This window comes from Coregonus clupeaformis, chromosome 24 (genome assembly GCF_020615455.1).
Source record: "Coregonus clupeaformis isolate EN_2021a chromosome 24, ASM2061545v1, whole genome shotgun sequence".
Taxonomy (NCBI): domain Eukaryota; kingdom Metazoa; phylum Chordata; class Actinopteri; order Salmoniformes; family Salmonidae; genus Coregonus; species Coregonus clupeaformis.
Genome location: NC_059215.1, coordinates 37,162,033 through 37,189,984, shown reverse-complemented (window position 1 = coordinate 37,189,984; position 27,952 = coordinate 37,162,033). Strand labels below are relative to the sequence as shown.

The 27,952-nt window shown below is 41.2% G+C and overlaps 1 protein-coding gene across 1 annotated transcript; it reads left to right on the top strand.

Annotated features, from left to right (window-relative positions):
• Nucleotides 1–15: 15 nt before the first annotated feature.
• On the top strand, nt 16–25,608 carry LOC121538212 (5'-nucleotidase domain-containing protein 2). The gene is given in 15 exon segments (XM_041846031.2): nt 16–501; nt 1,036–1,220; nt 1,336–1,410; nt 1,547–1,602; nt 1,723–1,753; nt 1,755–1,817; nt 2,560–2,688; nt 15,074–15,134; nt 15,840–15,942; nt 17,087–17,188; nt 17,339–17,420; nt 23,126–23,212; nt 23,412–23,552; nt 23,892–23,956; nt 24,109–25,608. Coding segments are annotated over 15 exon segments (1,794 nt in total). The 5' UTR covers nt 16–149; the 3' UTR covers nt 24,371–25,608.
• The last annotated feature ends 2,344 nt before the right edge of the window (nt 25,609–27,952 follow it).

Here is a 27,952-nt window from a genome sequence, read left to right as displayed (position 1 = left end):
AGGTTGATACCAGAGAGGAAGAGGCGGAGTGTCGAAGATACGATGTATCTTTCTTGTGCGTCAGAATCACTGGCTATTGTAGGCTATCCACTACATATGGTGTGAATGAGATAGCGTTCTAAAGATACTCTGATAAATGCCAGGTAGTAATGTCCTGTCAAAAAATAAGAACGTTTAGCCATGCGTTATGGCAGACAAGTAAGTCAACGTCGCTTTGCAAAGTTTCTGTGGCTTCTTGTGGTAGCGTGGCATCTAGAGGTCCGACCACCCAACTAGGAAAATGCTGCGAAAATGAACAAAGTTGTCGATCAAATTTAGGTATCCAGCCTGCTGGGTCCACAGCCATCCCAACTCCATCACCCGCAAATCACAGACAAGTCGCGGGCAACAAACAGAAGGAGGTGTCGCCTACCTTGTCTGAAAGGGCATTCACAGGACCCAAGATTGACTCCAAGACTTACCTTTGGTCAAGATATAATGAAATGAAACGGCTTGTGCACGGTAAGATGTTTTTATGTCATGTTAAAGTTTGCCTAAAATATGTTAGTTTTTTTGCCAACTGAAACTGTATAATCACTAACCTATTTCCCTTTTTGTCAATACAGTTTTTCCATCCATACCAGATCGATTGTTGGTTGTCAGATGACAAACGTTAGACTGCTGCCATATCAACTTGTATTATTGCTACAATCTGGAAACTTTTCAACCTCGTTTGTCATTTTTAGTAATGAAATTCCCCCCTTGATTAGAATAAGGTTGACTAATAAACTAATATACCTAGTCTTTTATAATAACACCCCCCTCCCATTCCAATTATTATGTCTGTAATAAACTTCGATTTGATGTTCCAACTGTGAGTGAAATGTTCATAACCTAATGAAATACATATCTTGCCATTTTTAACTAAAGGCCCCTACTGCCCAAAATTGTCAGGCCAGACTTCAGTTTACGCACACAATGCATTGAAGACGAATCATGAAGACTGCTCATGGTAGATTAGGTATTTTGTTTAAAGTCCCCCCTCCTTTTCTGCAGATCTGATTCCTCCAGGTGTATGTAACTTACTGAACCCCTCCACCATCTATGCCAACAATGAGGTTGACTTGGACGAAGTGGACATCTATGGCTTTGATTATGACTATACGCTCGCTCTGTACTCCAACACTCTTGATACAATGATCTACAATACAGCTCGAGACTTCCTTGTCAAACACTACAAGGTTTGTTTGCTGGAAATGCGACGCTGTTTGCCTCAAATCCTCATACAAATGTTCATGATGCACATTGTTTGTTTGATTGAATTAGTTAAATTGTTACTTTTAACTCCCCTAACAGTATCCAGAGGGCATTTGCAAGTATGACTATATTCCCAACTTCGCTACACGTGGTCTCCACTATGACATTCAGAAGGTAAGTGCTTTCATTGGTGTATGAAAGCTTATAGTATAAACATTCAACAGGAAAAGTTAGAAAATAGCTGGAATATTTATATTTTTTTTACTAGAGTGAAATGGTAGTTGAGGTAATAAAATTGTTTTTCATGCAGGGACTGTTGATGAAAATAGATGCTTTCCATTACATCCAGCTGGGGACTGTATACAGGTGAGATAATTGCTGGGTGAATATATGTAAAACTAAAGTTTTTTTCTAACAACAATGCTATGTCATGGATTAAATACTGTAGTCAAGAGACCATAGTGAGAGAGATGTTAATTTCCACAGGGGTCTGAAGCCTGTTCCAGATGAGGAGGTTTTTGGAGCTCTATGGTGGAACTCACCATGTCCCTCTTCAGGAAGTCAGTGGCTTCTATGGAAAGGTCCCTACTTCACCACTTTCTTCGACAACACTCGCCTGTAACTTCCTGAACAGATGAGCTAGATAAAAAACAAGGATCGGAGATTGTGCATAAACATATTTGACCTATAAGCCTAAATGTTGAAAAGCAAGCAAATAGTGCATAATAAGCACATGCAAAAACGATGCGCTTTAAAGTCAAATAGTTCACAATTGCAATTAATTCTAGTTGCAATGCCAGTAACTATAAGACACGAGCACAAAGACAGAAAGAATGGGATGCAATGGGTAAGATAGCCCTTAGACATATAGGGATACCAACTACGAACATGGTAAGGGCACTAAAACAGAATATTTATACACTTTTACCAAGTCCGTGACCTGCTCTACACCACATTCTTTATTTGAATCACAAAGAATCCTATGGAGACTTTAGGCCAGCTACTGTAGAAATATACATGTTCCCACTCCTTTATTGCTCTGTTTTCTCAGTGCTTTGGGAGAAGTTGAGTTTATTTGCCCACTTTATTAAATAGCCTACTAACCAAATGGTTGGTGTTCTCATACTGTACTACGGGAATAAAAATCTATAAACTGACTGGTGTGTATGAATATGTATAACTTGGTTTGGAATAAGATGGTATTTATGTCGGATTATCTGTAATAAGATCTGTTATAGACAAAATCATTTGTAATAATCAGATATGTTTCTTTTTATTTCTGATGCTCCGCTTCTATCCCGTTGGGCTAACGTTATCTTACAGGGTCCAATGATGAAGCAGTTCATGGATGTTTTCTCCATCCCAGAGATGACTCTCCTGGCAGCTGCCAATGACTACTTCAACTCCAATGACATTGAATATGACCCTAGTCATCTCTACAAAGACGTTTCGGTGAGTGCATTCAGCAACAAAACATACCCACATTCTGACGCACTTGAATCCAAAGATAATACTTTATTTTAATTCAGACATTCAAAGTGGGACCAATTTAAAAAATATGGGCAAATAGCTGGTTCTGAAAATAGAAGGCTTTAAACTAAAAAGGCTAACTTAGTGCATTGCTGCACCCTGACTCCTGAGTAGTTGCACCAAAGGCAATGTCAGTGTGCATGGCAGTTGGGAATGTGGGTAAACTTTGTTTTTCATGCTGTGTCGGTCAGTCCAGTGTGCCAAAAGCTCATTAATTCCTCCTCTCCCTCCCCTTCAAATGGAGCCACTTACTAATGCTTAGTGTGTCTAAATGGAAAAGGTTGGGCAGAGCTAAAGAAAGACAAATATATGTCGGTGTGCCTGCCAAGTTACCAATGTGTTGGGCTCTGTTCAAATGCTTTCAAGACATAGTGAAAAGTTCCCCATTTGATCTTCTCATTCAGTTTAAATGGCAGCTGAACTCAAAAACCAACTTATCTGGTTGAAAATTGCATATGTTGCATTGATATTAGTCATAAACATTGACTCTAGTGTAAAAAAGTACAAAAAAAGTGTAAATAGCATTAATTTGGTCATAGTCACTATTTTCCAAAACAGAGATTTAGGGAAGCTGTTACATTCCTAGATTCATTGGATATTTTGAGGGTTGTATTTTGATGTCGATCATGTCGACTAACACGGGATGGTAAAACCTAGGGAGAATTGTCATGCATGGAGAAAAAGCTGCTCTGATTGCGCTCTATTCAACTGTGTGGCAGAACCAACAGGCAGTAAGACAGACCTGCCCACATTACTCAGTGCCTCAGACTTGTTTACATATCGTCGCTGTCTGATAAAATTTTAGCCTTTATTTTTACATTTATTCAAAGCATTTACTCCTCAATGTATGCTGAACATTTCATGACTCTAGGAAGAAGAACATTTATTCAAAATAGCTTCAGAGTTTTCAAATTTTTCAAATTTCCTGAAAAGTTTCTGTTTTGGAGGTGACGTTTTCATCAGACAGCGACGATAAGACAATACTTGGCCCATAAGCCCTTTATCGAGTGGCCTCTTGCTGATGTGTTTGATAGTGATCACTCGAGTCTTCCACTGTTTTGGGCAAAATGAGAATTGAGACGATGCGCACTTGCATCCCAACTGACACTTGTCAACATTCCAAAAATCAAAAGCCATTTGTGATCATCATGGGGCCATACTTGCGAACATTATAAAAAGTTTAAGTTGAACTCTCAAAATTCGCATTAGTCAATTAAAATCATAGACACAATTGCACTTACCTATGAAAGCGTCCTTAACAGAAGTCTAATGGTACGTTCTGATAATCAAAGCAACTAGATCATGTGTGTTTGACTGACTGGTCAAATAGCTTTCTGTGTAGAGTGCTTAGCTCCACGTAATGGTCGCAGATTGTGGCAAGGGTTCGAATTTTACATGAGTTGTTTTCCCCTTTGAAATGTAGAATTACATTTATTGTGTTAGTGTGTTGAGAAATGCAGCCAAAACCTTGTGAATGATGATTATGAATATATTTAAGGCAGCAGCTACTCTTCCTGGGGTCTGGCAAAATTAAGGCAGTTATACAATTTTAAAAACATTACAATACATTCATAACAGATTTCACAACACACTGTGTGCCCTCAGGCCCCTACTCTACTACCACATATCTACAACACAAAATCCATGTGTATGCATGTGTCTGTGCCTATGTTTGTGTTGCTTCACAGTCCCCGCTGCTCCATAAGGTGTATTTGTATGTTTTGCATCAGTTACCTGATGTGGAATAGAGTTCCATGTAGTCATGGTTCTATGTAGTACTGTGCGCCTCCCATAGTCTGTTCTGGACTCGGGGAAAGTGAAGAGACCTCTGGCATGTCTTGTGGGGTATGCATGGGTGTCTGAGCTGTGTGCTAGTTGTTTAAACAGACAGCTCGGTGCTTTCAACATGTCAATACTTCTCACAAATACAAGTAGTGATGAAGTCAATCTCTCCTCAACTTGAGCCAGGAGAGATTGACATGCATATTATTAATGTTTGCTCTCTGTGTACATCCAAGGGCCAGCCGTGCTGCCCTGTTCTGAGCCAATTGCAATTTTCCTAAGTCCCTCTTTGTGGCACCTGACCACACGACTTAACAGTAGTCCAGGTGCAACAAAACTAGAGCCTGCAGGACCTGCCTTGTTGATAGTGCTGTTAAGAAGGTAGAGTAGCACTTTATTATGGACAGACTTCTCCCCATCTTAGCTACTGTTGTATCAATATGTTTTGACCATGACAGTTTACAATCCAGGGTTACTCCAAGCAGTTTAGTCACCTCAACTTGCTCAATTCCCACTTTATTTATTACAAGATTTAGTTGAGGTTTAGGGTTTATGATACAATGATACAATTGTCCCAAATACAATGCTTTTAGTTTTTGAAATATTTAGGAATAACTTATTCCATGCCACCCATTCTGAAACTAATTGCAGCTCTTTAAGTGTTGCAGTCATTTCAGTCACTGTAGTGGCTGATGTGTATAGTGTTATCATCCGCATACATAGACACACTGGCTTTACCCAAAGCCAGTGGCATGTTGTTAGTAAAGATTTAAAAAAGTAAGGGGCCTAGACAGCTGCCCTGGGGAATTCCTGATTCTACCTGGATTATGTTGGAGAGGCTTCCATTAAAGAACACCCTCTGTGTTCTGTTAGACAGGTAACTCTTTATCCACAATATAGCAGGGGATGTAAAGCCATAACACATTTTTCCAGCAGCAGACTATGATCGATAATGTAAAAAGCCACACTGAAGTCTACCAAAACAGCCCCCACAATATTTGTATCATCAATTTCTGCATCAGCCTATCAAAGATCTTAGACTTTATATCCACCAACCAATGGCATTTCTTAAAATAGGTCAATTTGGCCACCAAATTGCATAGACGTGTAGGCTACACTTTGCATGTACAATGTTTTATATGCATTTTTATAATCATCCACTTTGTCACATCAGTTATTTGAATCGAGCATCGAGGACCAGCAGTGAACAGTATTTTCCTTAACAAAAATGCTTGACGCGAGGGGGGCTCGAACCCACGGTTAATGTGCGCTGTGGTTTTAGTCAACCACTTTGACTCTAAAACCACAGTGAAACAGACTAGCAGAAATGTGGGATTTTGTCATATATACGAAAATGTGCCTTTTGAATTTTGTCTAATCAACGATGCATCATGCATATTGGCACTCTACACTTGAGAAGGACCAAGCAGAACAAAAGTAAACCTTGAATTTTGAGGTTTAAAATAGCCCTCCGGTGGCCAAGTTGACCTATTTTAAGAAATGCCATTGGTTGATGGATATAAAGTTTAAGATCTTTGATAGGCTGATGCAGAATTTGTTACAAGAAAATAATCACTGCCACCTGCTCAGGTTAGCATAGGGCTAAATGTGCCAGGTTATGTACAGTGGCTTGCGAAAGTATTCACCCCCCTTGGCATTTTTCCTATTTTGTTGCCTTGCAACCTGTAATTAAAATGGATTTTTTGGGGGTTTGTATCATTTGATTTACACAACATGCCTACCCCTTTGAAGATGCAAAATAAAATTTTTTGTGTAACAAACAAGAAATAAGACAAAAAAGCAGAACTTGAGCGTGCATAACTATTCAACCCCCCCAAAGTCAATACTTTGTAGAGCCACCTTTTGCAGCAATTACAGCTGCAAGTCTCTTAGGGTATGTCTCTATAAGCTTGGCACATCTAGCCACTGGGATTTTTGCCCATTCTTCAAGGCAAAACTGCTCCAGCTCCTTCAAGTTGGATGGGTTCCGCTGGTGTACAGCAATCTTTAAGTCATACCACAGATTCTCAATTGGATTGAGGTCTGGGCTTTGACTAGGCCATCCCAAGACATTTAAATGTTTCGCGTTAAATCACTCGAGTGTTGCTTTAGCAGTATGCTTAGGGTCATTGTCCTGCTGGAAGGTGAACCTCCGTCCCAGTCTCAAATCTCTGGAAGACTGAAACAGGTTTCCCTCAAGAATTTTCCTGTATTTAGCGCCATCCATCATTCCTTCAATTCTGGCCAGTTTCCCAGTCCCTGCCGATGGAAATACATCCCCACAGCATGATGCTGCCACTACTATGCTTCACTGTGGGGACGGTGTTCTCGGGGTGATGACAGGTGTTAGATTTGCGCCAGACATAGAGTTTTCCTTGATGGCCAAAAAGCTCAATTACAGTCTCATCTGACCAGAGTACCTTCTTCCATATGTTTGGGGAGTCTCCCACATGGCTTTTGGCGAACACCAAACGTGTTTGCTTATTTTTTTCTTTAAGCAATGGCTTTTTTCTGGCCACTCTTCCATAAAGCCCAGCTCTGTGGAGTGTACGGCTTAAAGTGTTCCTATGGACAGATACTCCAATCTCCGCTGTGGAGCTTTGCAGCTCCTTCAGGGTTATCTTTGGTCTCTTTGTTGCCTCTCTGATTAATGCCCTCCTTGCCTGGTCTGTGAGTTTTGGTGGGTGGCCCTCTCTGGACAGGTTTGTTGTGGTGCCATATTCTTTCCATTTTTTAATAATGGATTTAATGGTGCTCCGTGGGATGTTCAAAGTTTCTGATATTTTTTTATAACCCAAACCTGATCTGTACTTCTCCGCAACTTTGTCCCTGACCTTTTTGGAGAGCTCTTTGGTCTTCATGGTGCCGCTTGCTTGGTGGTGCCCCTTGCTTAGTGGTGTTGTAGACTCTGGGGCCTTTCAGAAGTGTGTGTGTGTGTGTGTGTGTGTTTGTGGTATGGGGAAAAAATATTTTATCCCCTGATGATTTTGTACGTTTGCCCACTGACAAAGAAATGATCAGTCTATCATTTTAATGGTAGGTTTATTTGAACAGTGAGAGACAGAATAACAACAAAAAAATCCAAAAAAACGCATGTCAAAAATGTTATAAATTTATTTGCATTTTAATGAGGGAAATAAGTATTTGACCCCCTCTCAATCAGAAAGATTTCTGGCTCCCAGGTGTCTTTTATACAGGTAACGAGCTGAGATTAGGAGCATACTCTTAAAGGGAGTGCTCCTAATCTCAGTTTGTTACCTGTATAAAAGACACCTGTCCACAGAAGCAATCAATCAATCCGATTCCAAACTCTCCACCATGGCCAAGACCAAATAGCTCTCCAAGGATGTCAGGGACAAGATTGTAGACCTACACAAGGCTGGAATGGGCTACAAGACCATCGCCAAGCAGCTTGGTGAGAAGGTGACAACAGTTGGTGCGATTATTCGCAAGTGGAAGAAACACAAAATAATTGTTAATCTCCCTCGGCCTGGGGCTCCATGCAAGATCTCATCTCGTGGAGTTGCAATAATCATGAGAACGGTGAGGAATCAGCCCAGAACTACACGGGAGGATCTTGTCAATGATCTCAAGGCAGCTGGGACCATAGTCACCAAGAAAACTATTGGTAACACACTACGCCATGAAGGACTGAAATCCTGCAGCGCCCGCAAGGTCCCCTTGCTCAAGTAAGCACATATACAGGCCCATCTGAAGTTTGCCAATGAACATCTGAATGATTCAGAGGAGAACTGGGTGAAAGTGTTGTGGTCAGATGAGACCAAAATCGAGCTCTTTGGCATCAACTCAACTTGCCGTGTTTGGAGGAGGAGGAATGCTGCCTATGACCCCAAGAACACCATCCCCACCGTCAAACATGGAGGTGGAAACATTATGCTTTGGGGTTGTTTTTCTGCTAAGGGGACAGGACAACTTCACCACATCAAAGGGACAATGGACGGGGACATGTACCGTCAAATCTTGGGTGAGAACCTCCTTCCCTCAGCCAGGGCATTGAAAATGGGTCGTGGATGGGTATTCCAGCATGACAATGACCCAAAACACATGGCCAAGGCAACAAAGGAGTGGCTCATGAAGAAGCACATTAAGGTCCTGGAGTGGCCTAGCCAGTCTCCAGACCTTAATCCCATAGAAAATCTGTGGAGGGAGCTGAAGGTTCGAGTTGCCAAACATCAGCCTCGAAACCTTAATGACTTGGAGAAGATCTGCAAAGAGGAGTGGGACAAAATCCCTCCTGAGATGTGTGCATACCTGGTGGCCAACTACAAGAAACGTCTGACCTCTGTGATTGCCAACAAGGGTTTTGCTACCAAGTACTAAGTCATGTTTTGCAGAGGGGTCAAATACTTATTTCCCTAATTAAAATGCAAATCAATTTATAAAATTTTTGACATGCGTTTTTCTGGATGTTTTTGTTGTTATTCTGTCTCTCACTGTTCAAATAAACCTACCATTAAAATTATAGACTGATCATGTCTTTGTCAGTGGGCAAACGTACAAAATCAGCAGGGGACCAAATACTTTTTTCCCTCACTGTGTGTGTGTGTATGTGTATGTATATATATACAGTGGGGAAAAAAAGTATTTAGTCAGCCACCAATTGTGCAAGTTCTCCCACTTAAAAAGATGAGAGAGGCCTTTAATTTTTATCATAGGTACACGTCAACTATGACAGACAAAATGAGAAAAAAAATTCCAGAAAATCACATTGTAGGATTTTTTATGAATTTATTTGCAAATTATGGTGGAAAATAAGTATTTGGTCAATAACAAAAGTTTCTCAATACTTTGTTATATAACCTTTGTTGGCAATGAAACAGGTCAAACGCTTTTCTGTAAGTCTTCACAAGGTTTTCACACACTATTTTGGCCCATTCCTCCATGCAGATCTCCTCTAGAGCAGTGATGTTTTGGGGCTGTCACTGGGCAACACGGACTTTCAACTCCCTCAAAGATTTTCTATGGGGTTGAGCTCTGGAGACTGGCTAGGCCACTCCAGGACCTTGAAATGCTTCTACGAAGCCACTCCTTCGTTGCCCGGGCAGTGTGTTTGGGATCATTGTCATGCTGAAAGACCCAGCCACGTTTCATCTTCAATGCCCTTGCTGATGGAAGGAGGTTTTCACTCAAAATCTCACGATACATGGCCCCATTCATTCTTTCCTTTACACGGATCAGTCGTCCTGGTCCCTTTGCAGAAAAAACAGCCCCAAAGCATGGTGTTTACACCCCCATGCTTCACAGTAGGTATGGTGTTCTTTGGATGCAACTCAGCATTCTTTGTCCTCCAAACACGACGAGTTGAGTTTTTACCAAAAAGTTCTATTTTGGTTTCATCTGACCATATGACATTCTCCCAATCCTCTTCTGGATCATCCAAATGCACTCTAGCAAACTTCAGACGGGCCTGGACATGTACTGGCTTAAGCAGGGGACACGTCTGGAACTGCAGGATTTGAGTCCCTGGCGGCGTAGTGTGTTACTGATGGTAGGCTTTGTTACTTTGGTCCCAGCTCTCTGCAGGTCATTCACTAGGTCCCCCTGTGTGGTTCTGGGATTTTTGCTCACCGTTCTTGTGATAATTTTGACCCCACGGGGTGAGATCTTGCGTGGAGCCCCAGATCGAGGGAGATTATCAGTGGACTTGTATGTCTTCCATTTCCTAATAATTGCTCCCCACAGTTGATTTCTTCAAACCAAGCTGCTCACCTATTGCAGATTCAGTCTTCCCAGCCTGGTGCAGGTCTACAATTTTGTTTTTGGTGTCCTTTGACAGCTCTTTGGTCTTGGCCATAGTGGAGTTTGGAGTGTGACTGTTTGAGGTTGTGGACAGGTGTCTTTTATACTGATAACAAGTTCAAACAGGTGCTATTAATACAGGTAACGAGTGGAGGACAGAGGAGCCTCTTAAAGAAGAAGTTACAGGTCTGTGAGAGACAGAAATCTTGCTTGTTTGTAGGTGACCAAATACTTATTTTCCACCATAATTTGCAAATAAATTCATCAAAAATCCTACAGTGTGATTTTCTGGATTTTTTTTCTAATTTGTCTGTCATAGTTGACGTGTACCTATGATGAAAATTACAGGCCTCTCTCATCTTTTTAAGTGGGAGAACTTGCACAATTGGTGGCTGACTAAATACTTTTTTTCCCCACTGTATATATATATATATATACACACAGTGAGGGGAAAAAAGTATTTGATCCCCTGCTGATTTTGCACGTTTGCCCACTAACAAAGACATGATCAGTCTATAATTTTAATGGTAGGTTTATTTGAACAGTGAGAGACAGAATAACAACAAAAAAATCCAGAAAAACGCATGTCAAAAATGTTATAAATTGATTTGCATTTTAATGAGGGAAATAAGTATTTGACCCCTCTGCAAAACATGACTTAGTACTTGGTAGCAAAACCCTTGTTGGCAATCACAGAGGTCAGACGTTTCTTGTAGTTGGCCACCAGGTATGCACACATCTCAGGAGGGATTTTGTCCCACTCCTCTTTGCAGATCTTCTCCAAGTCATTAAGGTTTCGAGGCTGATGTTTGGCAACTCGAACCTTCAGCTCCCTCCACAGATTTTCTATGGGATTAAGGTTTGGAGACTGGGTAGGCCACTCCAGGACCTTAATGTGCTTCTTCTTGAGCCACTCCTTTGTTGCCTTGGCCGTGTGTTTTGGGTCATTTCAATGCTGGAATACCTATCCACGACCCATTTTCAATGCCCTGGCTGACGGAAGGAGGTTCTCACCCAAGATTTGACGGTACATGGCCCCGTACATCGTCCCTTTGATGCGGTGAAGTTGTCCTGTCCCCTTAGCAGAAAAACACCCCCAAAGCATAATGTTTCCACCTCCATGTTTGACGGTGGAGATAGTGTTCTTGGGGTCATAGGCAGCATTCCTCCTCCTCCAAACACGGCGAGTTGAGTTGATGCCAAAGAGCTCCATTTTGGTCTCATCTGACACAACACTTTCACCCAGTTCTCCTCTGAATCATTCAGATGTTCATTGGCAAACTTCAGACGGCCCTGTATATGTGCTTTCTTGAGCAGGGGGACCTTGCGGGCGCTGCAATATTTCAGTCCTTCACGGCGTAGTGTGTTACCAATAGTTTTCTTGGTGACTATGGTCCCAGCTGCCTTGAGATCATTGACAAGATCCTCCCGTGTAGTTCTGGGCTGATTCCTCACCGTTCTCATGATCATTGCAACTCCACGAGGTGAGATCTTGCATGGAGCCCCAGGCCAAGGGAGATTGACAGGTCATTTGTGTTTCTTCCATTTACGAATAATCGCATCAACTGTTGTCACCTTCTCACCAAGCTGCTTGGCGTTGGTCTTGTAGCCCATTCCATCCTTGTGTAGGTCTACAATCTTGTCCCTGACATCCTTGGAGAGCTCTTTGGTCTTGGCCATGGTGGAGAGTTTGGAATCTGATTGATTGATTGCTTCAGTGGGCAGGTGTCTTTTATACAGGTAACAAACTGAGATTAGGAGCACTCCCTTTAAGAGTGTGCTCCTAATCTCAGCTCGTTACCTGTATATAAGACACCTGGGAGCCAGAAATCTTTCTGATTGAGAGGGGTCAAATACTTATTTCCCTCATTAAAATGCAAATCAATTGATAACATTTTTTGACATGCGTTTTTCTGGATTTTTGTTTTGTTATTCTGTCTCTCACTGTTCAAATAAACCTACCATTAAAATTATAGACTGATCATTTATTTGTCAGTGGGAAAACGTACAAAATCAGCAGGGGATCAAATACTTTTTTCCCTCACTGTATATACACACAGTGGGGAGAACAAGTATTTGATACACTGCCAATTTTGCAGGTTTTCCTACTTACAAAGCATGTAGAGGTCTGTAATTTTGATCATAGGTACACTTCAACTGTGAGAGACAGAATCTAAAACAAAAATCCAGAAAATCACATTGTATGATTTTTAAGTAATTAATTTGCATTTTATTGCATGACATAAGTATTTGATCACCTACCAACCAGTAAGAATTCCGTCTCACAGACCTGTACGTTTTTCTTTAAGAAGCCCTCCTGTTCTCCACTCATTACCTGTATTAACTGCACCTGTTTGAACTCGTTACCTGTATAAAAGACACCTGTCCACACACTCAATCAAACAGACTCCAACCTCTCCACAATGGCCAAGACCAGAGAGCTGTGTAAGGACATCAGGGATAAAATTGTAGACCTGCACAAGGCTGGGATGGGCTACAGGACAATAGGCAAGTAGCTTGGTGAGAAGGCAACAACTGTTGGCGCAATTATTAGAAAATGGAAGAAGTTCAAGATGACGGTCAATCACCCTCGGTCTGGGGCTCCATGCAAGATCTCACCTCGTGGGGCATCAATGATCATGAGGAAGGTGAGGGATCAGCCCAGAACTACACGGCAGGACCTGGTCAATGACCTGAAGAGAGCTGGGACCACAGTCTCAAAGAAAACCATTAGTAACACACTACGCTGTCATGGATTGAAATCCTGCAGCACACGCAAGGTCCCCCTGCTCAAGCCAGCGCAAGTCCAGGCCCGTCTGAAGTTTGCCAATGACCATCTGGATGATCCAGAGGAGGAATGGGAGAAGGTCATGTGGTCTGATGAGACAAAAATAGAGCTTTTTGGTCTAAACTCCACTCGCCGTGTTTGGAGGAAGAAGAAGGATGAGTACAACCCCAAGAACACCATCCCAACCGTGAAGCATGGAGGTGGAAACATCATTCTTTGGGGATGCTTTTCTGCAAAGGGGGACAGGACGACTGCACCGTATTGAGGGGGAGGATGGATGGGGCCATGTATCGCGAGATCTTGGCCAACAACCTCCTTCCCTCAATAAGAGCATTGAAGATGGGTCGTGGCTGGGTCTTCCAGCATGACAACGACCGAAACACACAGCCAGGGCAACTAAGGAGTGGCTCCGTAAGAAGCATCTCAAGGTCCTGGAGTGGCCTAGCCAGTCTCCAGACCTGAACCCAATAGAAAATATTTGGAGGGGAGCTGAAAGTCTGTATTGCCCTAGCGACAGCCCCCAAAACCTGAAGGATCTGGAGAAGGTCTGTATGGAGGAGTGGGCCAAAATCCCTGCTGCAGTATGTGCAAACCTGGTCAAGACCTACAGGAAATGTATGATCTCTGTAATTGCAAACAAAGGTTTCTGTACCAAATATTAAGTTCTGCTTTTCTGATGTATCAAATACCTATGTCATGCAATAAAATGCAAATTAATTACTTAAAAATCATACCATGTGATTTTCTGGATTTTTCTTTTAGATTCCGTCTCTCACAGTTGAAGTGTACCTATGATAAAAATTACAGACCTCTACATGCTTTGTAAGTAGGAAAACCTGCAAAATCGGCAGTGTATCAAATACTTGTTCTCCCCACTGTGTGTGTGTGTGTATATATATATATATATATATATATATATATATATATATATATATATATATATATATATATATATATATATATATATATATTGCTAAGATCATGTGACACTTAGATTGCACACAGGTGGACTTTATTTAACTAATTATGTGACTTCTGAAGGTAATTGGTTGCACCAGATCTTATTTAGGGGCTTCATAGCAAAGGGAGTGAATACATATACATATTTTTTAGATTTTTTTTGAAACAAGTTATTTTTTTCACTTCACTAATTTGGACTATTTTGTGTATGTCCATTACATGAAATCCAAATAAAAATCAATTTAAATTACAGGTTGTAATGCAACAAAATAGGGAAAAAGCCAAGGGGGATGAATACTTTTGCAAGGGACTGTAATGGGAACAGCATTTAATCACGTGCAACGACGTCAACGATTTTAATTGACTGATGCACTTTTCTAATGTTCGCAAGTATGGCCCCCATGTGTCCCACCGCGACCTGTTTTGTAACATGATTTGCTATGAAACACTGCCAGACAGACTCTCACTCCGGTAATAGATCGTGAGAAAGTTCAAAACAAAACAGCACCGAAGCTCTTTGCCACTCACCAGTGACTTGATAAGCTGATTTAGCTAACGTGGCCTGCTGCTCATTGTGCCTGCTAGCTACTAGCTAGCTTCATTGACAAACACAGATGGAACTTAGCTAGCTAGTGGTTTTGGGCACTGATAAACAGCATGTAGCTTGTGCTTTATTTACGATAGTTTTACAGCTTGCCGATGAAGTTGTAGACATGAAATCTCAGAAATCAGTCCTGAGCGCAGCAGCAGTTGACTCGATACTGTCTACTTCCCAGTTATAGGGATGCTAGATCTTTACAGCACACTCCGGAAACATTCAATGGATCTCTACCAAGAGAGGAGAACCATGTTGGAAAAAAATGTGGCTGGTTAAATGTCCTTTTTAGATGGGAGTAGTAAGCCCTCAAAAGTGTTCAGAAGTCAAGTCAGAAATGTCTTTAGACCTTGAGCAAGACAACTGTAGACAAACATTCTCAATGAAAGTTGAGTTTATCCACACTCTTTTATTTTCCTCAGGATGCCATTGGAATGGTGCATATCAAAGGCTACATGTACAAGTGGATAATGCAAGACTTGGGTGAGATATACAATTGTGGGTTCTTTTCATCTTCGCTTCTAGATATTCAATCCCAAATATGTTTGTATGGGATGCTCCCCATCTCACCCACGCCCAGTTTGCAGGTTTTTAAAAACTGAACATTGTGAATATCCCCTATATAAAAAGCAGTGTTGTCTTGATTCACTGTTCATATTCTCTATTTGAAAACCTAAACAGTAGAGCAATTTAACTGCCCTGCAGATAATAGTTTTGGGGTTATGATAAGATAATAAAGCAGTACACATTTTCATCAAGTATTTTAAATCACTTTCTTCCAAAACCATGGCCAAGGGGAAGTCAAGATAATTGATAAAATGTTGCTAACATACTTTAAAGTGCAAAAATATTAACATACTTTTAAGTGTATATAAAAATGACAGTACACTTGACAATTTATAATCTTAATTAAGTTTTGTTTAAAGATGTGTTTACAGAGTTAAGGTTTATCAGGAACATTTCAGGACATTATAATATGTCTCTTTATACTCTGCTGTCCCACAGTCGCACAATTACTTGAAATGCCTTAAATGATACATGCCTGTTTCCCAATGGACAAAGCTGCCAGTTTCCTCCAAGGGACAACATGTTCTGACGGAAGTGGAATATTTACATACTTGCGAAATACTCAGGGGAAGGGGATATTCCAGTCTGAATTGACCCTCTGTTCTCATTTTCCTCCCACAGAGAAATATATTCTCAGAGGACATGAGACATACGCAGTTCTGCACCGTCTGGCCAGCCATGGCAAGAAGCTCTTCCTTATAACCAACAGCCCATTTAGCTTTGTGTGAGTGTCACCATCAACCAAATCAAACTGACAGTTAAATAAATCAGAGATACACATACAGGTTACTGATTTGGTTTCTGGCATAGGCGGCGGCGTGAGTTTCAAGTTGTTTGGGGAAGCTAATGTTCACCATAAAAATGCACCTTTATAATAAAGCATTTAATGGATCATCGCATTTGCAGACTTATGTAAGATAGCCTACTATTTGTAATGTGACGAGTAGATTGGATAGTCATAATTTAGGCTAATAATATAACTCAATCTCTGTTTGCAAAAAATACTGTTCAATGCATGGCTGAGCGCGTTGTGGCGTAGAGCAGACCTAGGCTGTAGGCTATAGCAGATACATATCTTATCCTTTCTTTGCACGGGAAGAATTTGGCCTTTTTTATGAACACATTTCATGCAATTCTACTACACTTTATATGACTGGAGACATTAGCAGAATATGTTTAAATACAACAAATTACAGGGTAACCTACTCTGCTGACACTGACAAGCAGATCAATAAAAACAACGTTGCCTGATCCATATAATAGGCCTATGAGAAGGGGAGACACAAATACAATATGATGTCCATCTAACCTGGAGGAGGAAATTGTCCAAAAACAAACTTTCATGTGGCACTGATCCAACAATGGTAAAGAGTGAATATGCATACTCTCCGCTGGTGCCAATAAAATAGGCTATACTGGTTGCTCAATTAAGTTGAGAATTTTGATAACTAAAAGATAGATTAGAGGATTTTTGTCTTCTCTTTACAGCAATATAGCCAATCGTTTTCTCACGATTGTATTTTGAAATACTGCGATGTGCCTGGCTGGGGCTCTCTACCTTTCACTGACAGTTGCAACTTGACAATCATCTATTAAAAAATAAAATAATAATCTAATGATTCTCTGTGGCCAAATCATGCTTTCTGGTATAGTAGCCTATTTTGAATGGTTTTATTTATTTGTATACAAAGGAGTAGCTTAATTAGGTTATATAATTTTGGCAATTCAATTGACTTTAGGGGAAGCTTTGCTTTTATTTGTAAAAAAACGGGCCTTATGGACATGCCGTCTGTGGGCACTTTCAGCTCTCAACAGTAGCTGTACATTTCGTGGTTGTTGACTAACCAGCTGTTTTCCTCATTATTTAGAGACAAAGGGATGAAATACATGGTAGGAAAGGACTGGAGGGACTTCTTTGACCTTGTCATTGTTCAAGCTGATAAACCACACTTCTTCAATAACTGTGGCAAGTAAGTCTGATATTCGGCATATCTTTATACTCCCAACCAAGAAGTGTCGAAATTCTACATCCTTGTTCTTCACACAAATGTACAGAAAACAAGAGCACTCTACATACTGTTCAGGTCATTGTGTGACCTGATAAAATGTGCTACTTGCAGACCTTTCAGACGTTTGGATGGCAACGGGGACCTTCAGTGGGACAAGATCAAGAGCTTGGATAAGGGCCAGATCTACAAACAGGTAGGAGCGGAGACATTACCCAGAAGTATTACTGTATACAGTGCATTCAGAAAGTATTCAGACCCCTTGACTTTTTCCACATTTTGTTACGTTACAGCCTTATTCTAAAATGAATTAAATCGATTTTTTCCCACAGTCTACACACAATACCCCATAATAACACATTTATAAAGAACCCCCCCGAAATATGACATTTACATAAGTATTCAGACCCTTTACTCAGTACTTTGTTGAAGCACCTTTGGCAGCAATTACAGCATAGAGTCTTATCGGGAATGATGCTACAAGCTTGGCACACCTGTATTTGGAGAGTTTCTCCCATTCTTCTCTGCAGATCCTCTCAAGCTCGGTCAGGTTGGATGGGGAGCGTCGCTGCACAGCTATTTCCAGGTCCCTCCTGAGATGTTAGATCGGGTTCAAGTCCGGGCTCTGGCTGGGCCACTCAAGGACATTCAGAGATTTGTCCCGAAGCCACTCCTGCGTTGTCTTGGCTGTGTGCTTAGGGTCGTTGTCCTGTTGGAAGGTGAACCTTCGCCCAAGTCTGAGGTCCTGAGTGCTCTGGAGCAGGTTTTCATCAAGGATCTCTCTGTACTTTGCTCCGTTCATCTTTCCCTCGATCCTGACTAGTCTCCCAGTCCCTGCCGCTGAAAAACATCCCCACAGCATGATGCTGCCACCATGCTTCACCGTAGGGATGGTGCCAGGTTTCCTCCAGACGTGACGCTTGGCATTCAGGCCAAAGAGTTCAATCTTGGTTTCATCAGACCAGAGAATCTTGTTTCTCATGGTCTGAGTGTCTTTAGATGCCTTTTGGCAAACTCCAAGCGGGCTGTCATGTGCTTTTTACTGAGGAGTGGCTTCCATCTGGCCATAAAGGCCTTATTGGTGGAGTGCTGCAGAGATGGTTGTCCTTCTGGAAGGTTCTCCAATCTCCACAGAGGAACTCTGGAGCTCTGTCGGAGTGACCATCGGGTTCTTGGTCACCTCCCTGACTAAGGCCCTTCTCCCCCGATTGCTCAGTTTGGCCGGGCGGCCAGCTCTAGGAAGAGTCTTGGTGGTTCCAAACTTCTTCCATTTAAGAATGATGGAGGCCACTGTATTCCTGGGGACCTTCAATGCTGCAGAAAGTTTTTGGTACCCTTCCCCAGATCTGTGCCTCGACACAATCCTGTTTCGGCACTTTACGGACAATTCCTTCGACCTCATGGCTTGGTTTTTGCTCTGACATGCACTGTCAAATGTGGGACCTTATATAGACAGGTGTGTGCCTTTCCAAATCATGTCCAATCAATTGAATTTACCACAGGTGGACTCCAATCAAGTTGTAGAAACATGTCAAGGATGATCAATGGAAACAGGGATGCACCTGAGCTCAATTTCGAGTCTCATAGCAAAGAGTCTGAAATCTTATGTAAATAAGGTATTTCTGTGTTTTATTTTATATACATTTGCAAACATTTCTAAAAACCTGTTTTCGTTTTGCCATTATGGGGTATTGTGTGTAGATTGATGAGGGGAAAAAAACTATTTAATCAATTTTAGAATAAGGCTGTAACATAACAAAATGTGGAAAAAGTAATGGAGTCTGAATATTTTCCGAATGCACTGTGTGTATATATAACTAAAATGATACGTTAGCGTGTGGGCCAAAGTTCTTTGCCAGCTTGTAAATTATGAACTTGTCTATTATGTTGCAAAGTGACTAACTCAGTTGCAGGACTTACCAGCATTGACTGCTTGCGTTCCAGATTGTGGTAATTTGTGAGATTCACAATGTCAGTCGCATTTGTTCCTTTTACTGTGGGAAGTGAATGACACATGATTTGACTATCATTACATTTTTACATTTTAGTCATTTAGCTGATGCTCTTATCCATCGCAACTTACAGTAGTGAGTGCATACATTTACATACTTTTGCGTACTGGTCCCCCATGGGAATCGAACCCACAACCTTGGTGTTGTAAGCCTATTGAACTAAAGTTCCACACGTCACAAGTTACTATTTAGTCAACCTGAATCAAATGTCCCTAGTCTGAGTTAGGCTGGTCTTACAAAGATGGCCTTTGAATCCTACGCAAAGATGTTAGTCTTGTCCTTGAAGTTAGTTCCCTGTTGTAGCTGAAAATAGATCAGGTTTGGTGAAAAGTGGTTTATATTTTGATGCTGTGACAAGTATTGCCTTTAGGGTTGCAAATGGAGGGTATATTACTGGAAAATTACGAAGTTTACCTGTAAACTACCAGAATTTTGGTGACTTAAGTTTTTATTTTATTGTATCAGATGATATCTAGTGTGGCATTTTTGGGTACTTCCTATTATCTCTGGCCCTCTGTGTGGCCTTGTCACATGTAAATATAAAATAATCAAATAAGATGATTTTAAACTAAACATTTGAATGACAAAGCTGTAAAACATTATCCTAAATATAAACCATCAACTTAGTGAATACCACTGGTGTTTTAATATGAGGGTTTCAGCATTAAATATCCTTTTATATTTTTTTACACACATTTATTTTACTATGTCTTTGTTGTAAATGTTTTTGCACCAAACTGGTGGCAGTTGGGGAAAAAAAGTCAATAGTTGAAAGAGTTGCAGAGTTCATTGAAAATAATGCCATTGCTGATTTAGATGTTTTTTTCCCCATGAATTAAGCTTTTTTTCTGTTGAACCATATAGTCTATTCGCTAGAAACGCATGGACAATATGGACACAAATATAAAAAATTTATACTATATATTAATACATTTTTATTCAAGTATAAATTATTAAAGTTACCATAGATTGACATAGATTACCTGTTAATTCTGTTAACTTTGGTAAATTACTGGTAGCTTTGCAACCCTAATTGCCACAGTAGGACATGCTAACCATGCAGTACTTTTCCTCTCACCCTAAGAGCACTGCCAACATCATTGGCAGATGGACCCATAGTCAAGGCCAATAGTTGTCTGCTGCTAAGGCCTCAGCAGAATTTGGTGGAAGACCACGTCCTTGACCACATATTTATATGAATTGTAATTAGTCATGTTATAGTTCTGCCAATCCACAGTCCTTTTTTTGCCTTATTTCCTCAGTTTTTACTTCAAGCATTAAAACTTAAAGGCCCAGTGCAGTCGAAAATGTGTGTTTCATATACACTGAGTGTACAAAACATAAAGGACACCTTCCTAATATTGAGTTCCACCCCCATCCACCCTTTTGCCCTCAGAACAGCCTCAATTCGTTGGGGCATGGACTCTACAAGGTGTCGAAAGCGTTCCACAGGGATGCTGGCACATGTTGACTAATGCTTCCCACAGTTGTGTGAAGTTGGCTGGATGTCCTTTGGGTGGTGGACCATTCTTGATACACACAGGTAACTGTTAAGCATGAATAACACAGCACAAACCAGTGCGCCTGGCACCATCTACCATACCCCGTTCAAAGGCACTTAAATATTTTGTCTTGCCCATTCACCCTCTGAATGGCACACATACACAATCCATGTCTCTATGGTCTCAAGGCTAAAAAATCCTTCTTTAACCTGTCTCCTCCCCTTCATCTACACTGATAAAGTTGATTTAACAAGTGACATCAATAAGGGATCATAGCTTTCAGCTGGATTCACCTGGTCAGTCTGTCATCGATAGAGCAGGTGTCCTTTAATGTTTTGCACACTCAGTGTACAGTGGGGGAAAAAAGTATTTAGTCAGCCACCAATTGTGCAAGTTCTCCCACTTAAAAAGAGGAGAGAGGCCTGTAATTTTCATCATAGGTACACGTCAACTATGACAGACAAAATGAGAATTTTTTTCCCAGAAAATCACATTGTAGGATTTCTTATGAATTTATTTACAAATGATGGTGGAAAATAAGTATTTGGTCAATAACAAAAGTTTCTCAATACTTTGTTATATACCCTTTGTTGGCAATGACACAGGTCAAACGTTTTCTGTAAGTCTTCACAAGGTTTTCACACACTGTTGCTGGTATTTTGGCCCATTCCTCCATGCAGATCTCCTCTAGAGCAGTGATGTTTTGGAGCTGTCGCTGGGCAACACGGACTTTCAACTCCCTCCAAAGATTTTCTATGGGGTTGAGATCTGGAGACTGGCTAGGCCACTCCAGGACCTTGAAATGCTTCTTACGAAGCCACTCCTTCGTTGCCCGGGCGGTGTGTTTGGGATCATTGTCATGCTGAAAGACCCAGTCACGTTTCATCTTCAATGCCCTTGCTGATGGAAGGAGGTTTTCACTCAAAATTTCACGATACATGGCCCCATTCATGCTTTCCTTTACACGGATCAGTCGTCCTGGTCCCTTTGCAGAAAAACAGCCCCAAAGCATGATGTTTCCACCCCCATGCTTCACAGTAGGTATGGTGTTCTTTGGATGCAACTCAGCATTCTTTGTCCTCCAAACACGACAAGTTGAGTTTTTACCAAAAAGTTATATTTTGGTTTCATCTGACCATATGACATTCTCCCAATCCTCTTCTGGATCATCCAAATGCACTCTAGCAAACTTCAGACGGGCCTGGACATGTACTGGCTTAAGCAGGGGGACACGTCTGGCACTGCAGGATTTGAGTCCCTGGCGGCGTAGTGTGTTACTGATGGTAGGCTTTGTTACTTTGGTCCCAGCTCTCTGCAGGTCATTCACTAGGTCCCCCCGTGTGGTTCTGGGATTTTTGCTCACTGCTCTTGTGATCATTTTGACCCCACGGGGTGAGATCTTGCGTGGAGCCCCAGATCGAGGGAGATTATCAGTGGTCTTGTATGTCTTCCATTTCCTAATAATTGCTCCCACAGTTGATTTCTTCAAACCAAGCTGCTTACCTATTGCAGATTCAGTCTTCCCAGCCTGGTGCAGGTCTACAATTTTGTTTCTGGTGTCCTTTGACAGCTCTTTGGTCTTGGCCATAGTGGAGTTTGGAGTGTGACTGTTTGAGGTTGTGGACAGGTGTCTTTTATACTGATAACAAGTTCAAACAGGTGCCATTAATACAGGTAACGAGTGGAGGACAGAGGAGCCTCTTAAAGAAGAAGTTACAGGTCTGTGAGAGCCAGAAATCTTGCTTGTTTGTAGGGGACCAAATACTTATTTTCCACCATAATTTGCAAATAAAGTCATTAAAAATCCTACAATGTGATTTTCTGGAGAAAAAAATATCTCAATTTGTCTGTCATAGTTGACGTGTACCTATGATGAAAATTACAGGCCTCTCTCATCTTTTTAAGTGGGAGAACTTGCACAATTGGTGGCTGACTAAATACTTTTTTTCCCCACTGTATATGTCTACACTATGAGGTTGGAATAATACTATGAAATTGTGAAAATGATGATAATGCCCTTTAGTGTAAGAGCTGTTTGAAAAGACCGCCTGAAATTTCAGCCTGTTTTTGGTGGGATGGAGTTTTGGCTTGCCGGGTGGGCGATAAATTAGTTTATAGACCAATAAGAAAGAGTTCCAAACCTCTCTGCCAATACGTGTTTTTTCTTCCATTTTCCCAACCCCACTCTGACCACTCCCAGACATTCCTATCTAAATTCTTGCTTGAGAAATTGCTCTTTGCTAAAAAGCTAGTTTTGTTTCTTTTTGACCATTTTAATTTAAAACAATCACAGTAAGCTACTTAATTGTTACCCAGAAATGATTTGATATGGAGATCAAAACGGCTGCATTGGACCTTTAATCATCTTTCCTGTCTCCTTGTTGTAGGGCAACTTGTTTGACTTTCTCAGGCTCACAGGATGGAGGGGATCCAAGGTGCTCTACTTTGGAGATCATCTGTACAGTGACTTGGCAGTGAGTCATACTATATTTAGTTAGTCTGAACTTTTGGTTACTGATACAGGCAGTGTGAATGTGATTTCAGAACACAGGAAATGCACACATTCATTTGTTTTAAGGACTGTGCCTCGCAATGTTGTGCTTACAATGTAATAACTTGTGGAATGCTGTGGCTAGTCGTTGAACTGCGCTGACTACTCATGCTCTCCTGCAGGACCTGATGCTGCGTCACGGCTGGCGGACGGGGGCCATAGTACCAGAGCTGGAGGTGGAGACCAGGGTGGTGAACACGGAGCAGTATGCCCAGAGCCTCACCTGGCTGCAGGCACTCACCGGTCTGCTGGAACGCATGCAGGTACACTATAGGGTGTTTTACAACATAGAACTCAGCAAACTGTGAGGTCAAAGCAATAGGTTGAGCTACATATGTTGCATTTACCATGAGGGAGCTGGGATTGTGTAGAGACTTTGGATGGACACTGAATGAGAGAGATTTATTTGAAGAATATTGCCTTTATGGGATGTATTCCCAATCAATTGTACCCACACAAAAAACATGACTACAACAAGCTAATATTATGATTTTGCTAACCATCAGCCATGCAATTAAGAAAGGAGACACTTGACACCATGTACTTCTTGAATGTTGAGATGAAAGTATTCAAGTAAAACATTTTTTATTGAACCTGTGCAGATACATCGAGATTCAGAGTCAAAGGAAGTTCTACAGGATTGGTTGAAGGAGAGAGAAGAGCTTCGGTGAGTGTAGTTATAGTAGATCAATTATACTTAATTTATCAAGACCGTCGGACAGCTAGTCAGACCTTAAGGATTCAGTGTCATTTTGACTTGACACGCTTCGTACAGACCTATGAACTTCCTTCTACCCTCTTCCATTTTCCCCCTCACAGAGCTGTGACCAAGAACCTGTTCAACCCTCACTTTGGCAGCATTTTCCGCACCTGCCACAACCCCACCTTCTTCTCCCGTCGCCTGTGTCGCTTCTCTGACCTCTACATGGCGTCCATCAGCTGTCTGCTCAAATACGACCTCTCCTACACCTTCTACCCTCGTCGCACCCCCCTGCAGCACGAGGCGCCCCTGTGGATGGACCAGCTTTGCACTGGTTGCATGAAGACTCCCTTTCTGGAGGAGATGGCTCACATCCGCTGAGAGGGCCGCTCCGAGGTCTCCCAAACCTCAAACTGAATATAAAGAGGCAGGAACTGAGGCTATGCTGAGAGGAAGGAGAGTTGGGGAATGGTGCACAGATCATGAGTGCCACCTGCTGGGTTGTTGGATGCCAGTAGGGAAAGTGAAAAGGAAGGGAAAGAGGGATAGCTAGTCAGATGCACAACTGAATGCATTCAACTGAAATGTGTCTTCTGTATTTAACCCAACCCCTCTGAACCAGCCTACAGGAAAATATCTGGCTATTCAAGTTACTCAATATCACTTGGTTGGCAAGGACATTTGATGGGTTAAGCCTTTTGTTACTTTTTAGGTTAGTTTAAGTTGAGGTTGCAACTTGTAATCAAAAACAATTTTAACATTAACTGTTGGTACATGGTTTGGATATCTGTTACTTGATTACTCTTTTTTCTCTCTTCTCATTTTAACCATGTACTTAATTTAACTTCACTGTAACAGACTGATGTCATGTAATGACAGATCTTATGACCTCATCAGTTTGAGTTATGAGTAATGGATCTTAAATGAATTGGCGTATAGTCTTGGCTGTTACTGTATGTGAGTATGACCATTCACATTGCAGTATGATGATGATTGTTGCCAGAGGTTCAGGGCAAGCTAAGTTGGTGCAGTCGCTAGAAATATATTTTGGGTAATTCTTGAATCAGGGTGGCATTTTTGCAACCATGAATTAACACTTTAAAATGACATAGTTACACATCATACATGTTTTTGTTTATCAATAATAAAACATAGGCTAATGCAAGTCCTTTATACTGCCAAACTTTTAAGTCCCAAATAAAATATGACATTTTATTTTCTTGCTTAATATAGCTTGAAATGTATAGATGTAAGCTTAATTAGCCATTTGTGTCACTTCCAGGTAATAAATATGAGTTATAAGTACTTATCCAACCATGACTGCAGAAACACATCAACAATACAAATAGGGTATCTCCCTATCATAAACGAGACTCATAAATGAGAGTTGAGTGATACAAAATAAAAGTGTAATTTAGCTGACAATGGTTTATATATTGGCTCCTGGCTGTCAGTCCATTGGTCTCTGTGGGACAGCCAGTGGCGACCCGTCATTCAGGGTAGGTGGGGCAGAGCCTGTGTTTTTTGTTGCCTGTTTTGCATGTTATTTTGACATTAAAACGTGTCACGTATCAGTTTTGAAACAATGTAAAAAAATAAAAAAATTATCATTGAGTTAATAGAGCCGCATACAAACATGGTCTCTTTTTTGTTTTCTTGAGTAAGGCAGCTACAAAATGCAGGTGTTTCAGCCTAGCTCAGTGCTTTCTGTGGTGAGCGGAAAATACAGAGCGTAGGGGTTGGTAATGTTCTCTAGTTGCGCCGTGATTGGGTAATGTTCTCTAGTTGCACCGTGATTGGCTCAGTGTTCTGTCACTCATGGGGACACTATGTCACCACCAAATCTAAGGGTAGAGCTCGAACATTGAAGCCCCTTGGGTGCTGCCATAGTTATATTAGAAGTGTCCATCCAAAATGTATGAACTCACTAACTGTAAGTCGCTCTGGATAAAAGCGTCTGCTAAATGACTAAAATGTAAAAAAAAAAAAAAAAAAAATAAAAAGAAAGCTCAAGGTCATTGGCCACAGATAAAATGACGTCAAATCACGTTATATCTACAGTAGCTTTGATTGGACTGATAATGTCAACATCATACTTTCAAAATCTTAGCTAGCAGTCATCATCATCTATCATGAATGGGCCTCCTGTAGCTCAGTTGGTAGAGCATGGCGCTTGCAATGCCAGGGTTGTGGGTTCGATTCCCACTGGGGGCCAGTATGAAAAATGTATGCACTCACTAACTGTAAGTCACTCTGGATAACAGCATCTGCTAAATGACACACAAAAAAATTGACAATCTACGGCAAATGCTTTTTCATAATAAAGAGAAATTATAGATAAAACGTATCGGTGCTCATCGGCCATTGGACATAAACATTACACAACAAGTTGGAAATTCAACAATGAGTGGTTTGGAAGGAATCAGTGGCTAACTGCAAGCATTGCAAAGCAATCACTAGCCTGATATTCAGTGGAGTGGGTGTCTGGGTTTAAGGGTGTCTTTTCCAAGCTTAAAACGATAATCATTCAACACTGGCCATGCTGTCAATCCAGCATGACTTCTGCTGCGCTCAAAACAACTGGAAACTCGGAACTGGGAAATCTGACTTCAGTGTGTTTAAGACAACTGGGAACTCTGAAAAAAACAAGCTCCGACTGGGAAAATACATTTTGAACGGTCATCCAACTCAGAATTGCAAGTCGGGAACTTGGGCCTCTTTCTAGAGCTCCGACCTGAAGATCCTGACGTCATCATGATTCGACCTTGTATTTTTCAGAGTTCCCATTTGTCTTGAAAGCGCCATAAATCCAGAGAATGCCAGACTTTGATGACAAAATTTGCCGGAGAAGGACCGCCGCGCCACCTTCCTGTTCAAGTGAACACAGCACAAAAAGGTGATTCCAAAAAAATTGTTGTATGCTGCTTCATAAATGATGTAATATGCCAGGGAGATATGTATACTATAGCTAAGAAAGTAATACTAAGTGTATGTTGTGTAGTAAGCTGTTAGTAGCCCATGTGCCTCACCCTAATAACTTCGCCTACTGTTCTGACTTGGTGATGCACATGTAGCCTATAGCCTGTTTTAGATAAATGTAATCATCGAATATTGTAAGAACTTTAATTGTCTCCTTATGCCCTCTTTATTTATCCTACGATTCTGACTTGGTGTACATGGAGAATACTGTAAGAACGGCCCGTATTCTGAATTCTGTCGCTGTACATTTCAAAAGTGCTGAACAAATAGTTATATTGACTACGTCCGTCCTAGCTCGCTCATTAATGTCTTAATCGAAATCACGGATTAACTCTTATCCGCTCGTCGTCCCCTTGTGCCATAGTTTGTACATCTCAATTGTCAGTAGAAACCACACTTGTTTAAGAAAGTCAGCCATATCGGCTATGTTTTTTTTTTAAGGCAGTAAATGAGGCTGAATGATCTGTTTCGCTGCCAGACAAGACTCCGCTGATAGCCAGGTGTAGCGGTGGTAAGGTGTTGGGACAGCTTTGTGTAGGCCCTAACAGTTTGTGGGCACTGTTTGTCACCGTTATAGTGCAAATAATGTATTGTTTAGTGTCGTATAGTGGCTTTGCTGGCATGCATCTAAAAAAATTGAATAAGTGTTTGCCCCACTAAGATTTACGTGCTAAAATCGCAACTGGAGACGGCTGATGATGCGCAGATTTGAAAACGCCTGTGGGCTCGATTCAATCCATCTCGCTGAAGCTATAGCGCGCTTGAAACGTAAAGTGAATTTCCGATTGAGCCGACATATGCAGTGTTTACTGTGAATGCAGCCTCCACGAACACAGGAACATTGCCTTTAAATTTCAATCATGCTATAGTGTTGAACTTTGGCGATACAGATGTAATCTAGCCCTGAGTTTGTGAATGAAACGGGAATTGTTTGCGATTTTCATTCAGCAAGGGATTGGGAGTATTTTCCACTCTTTCTCACTA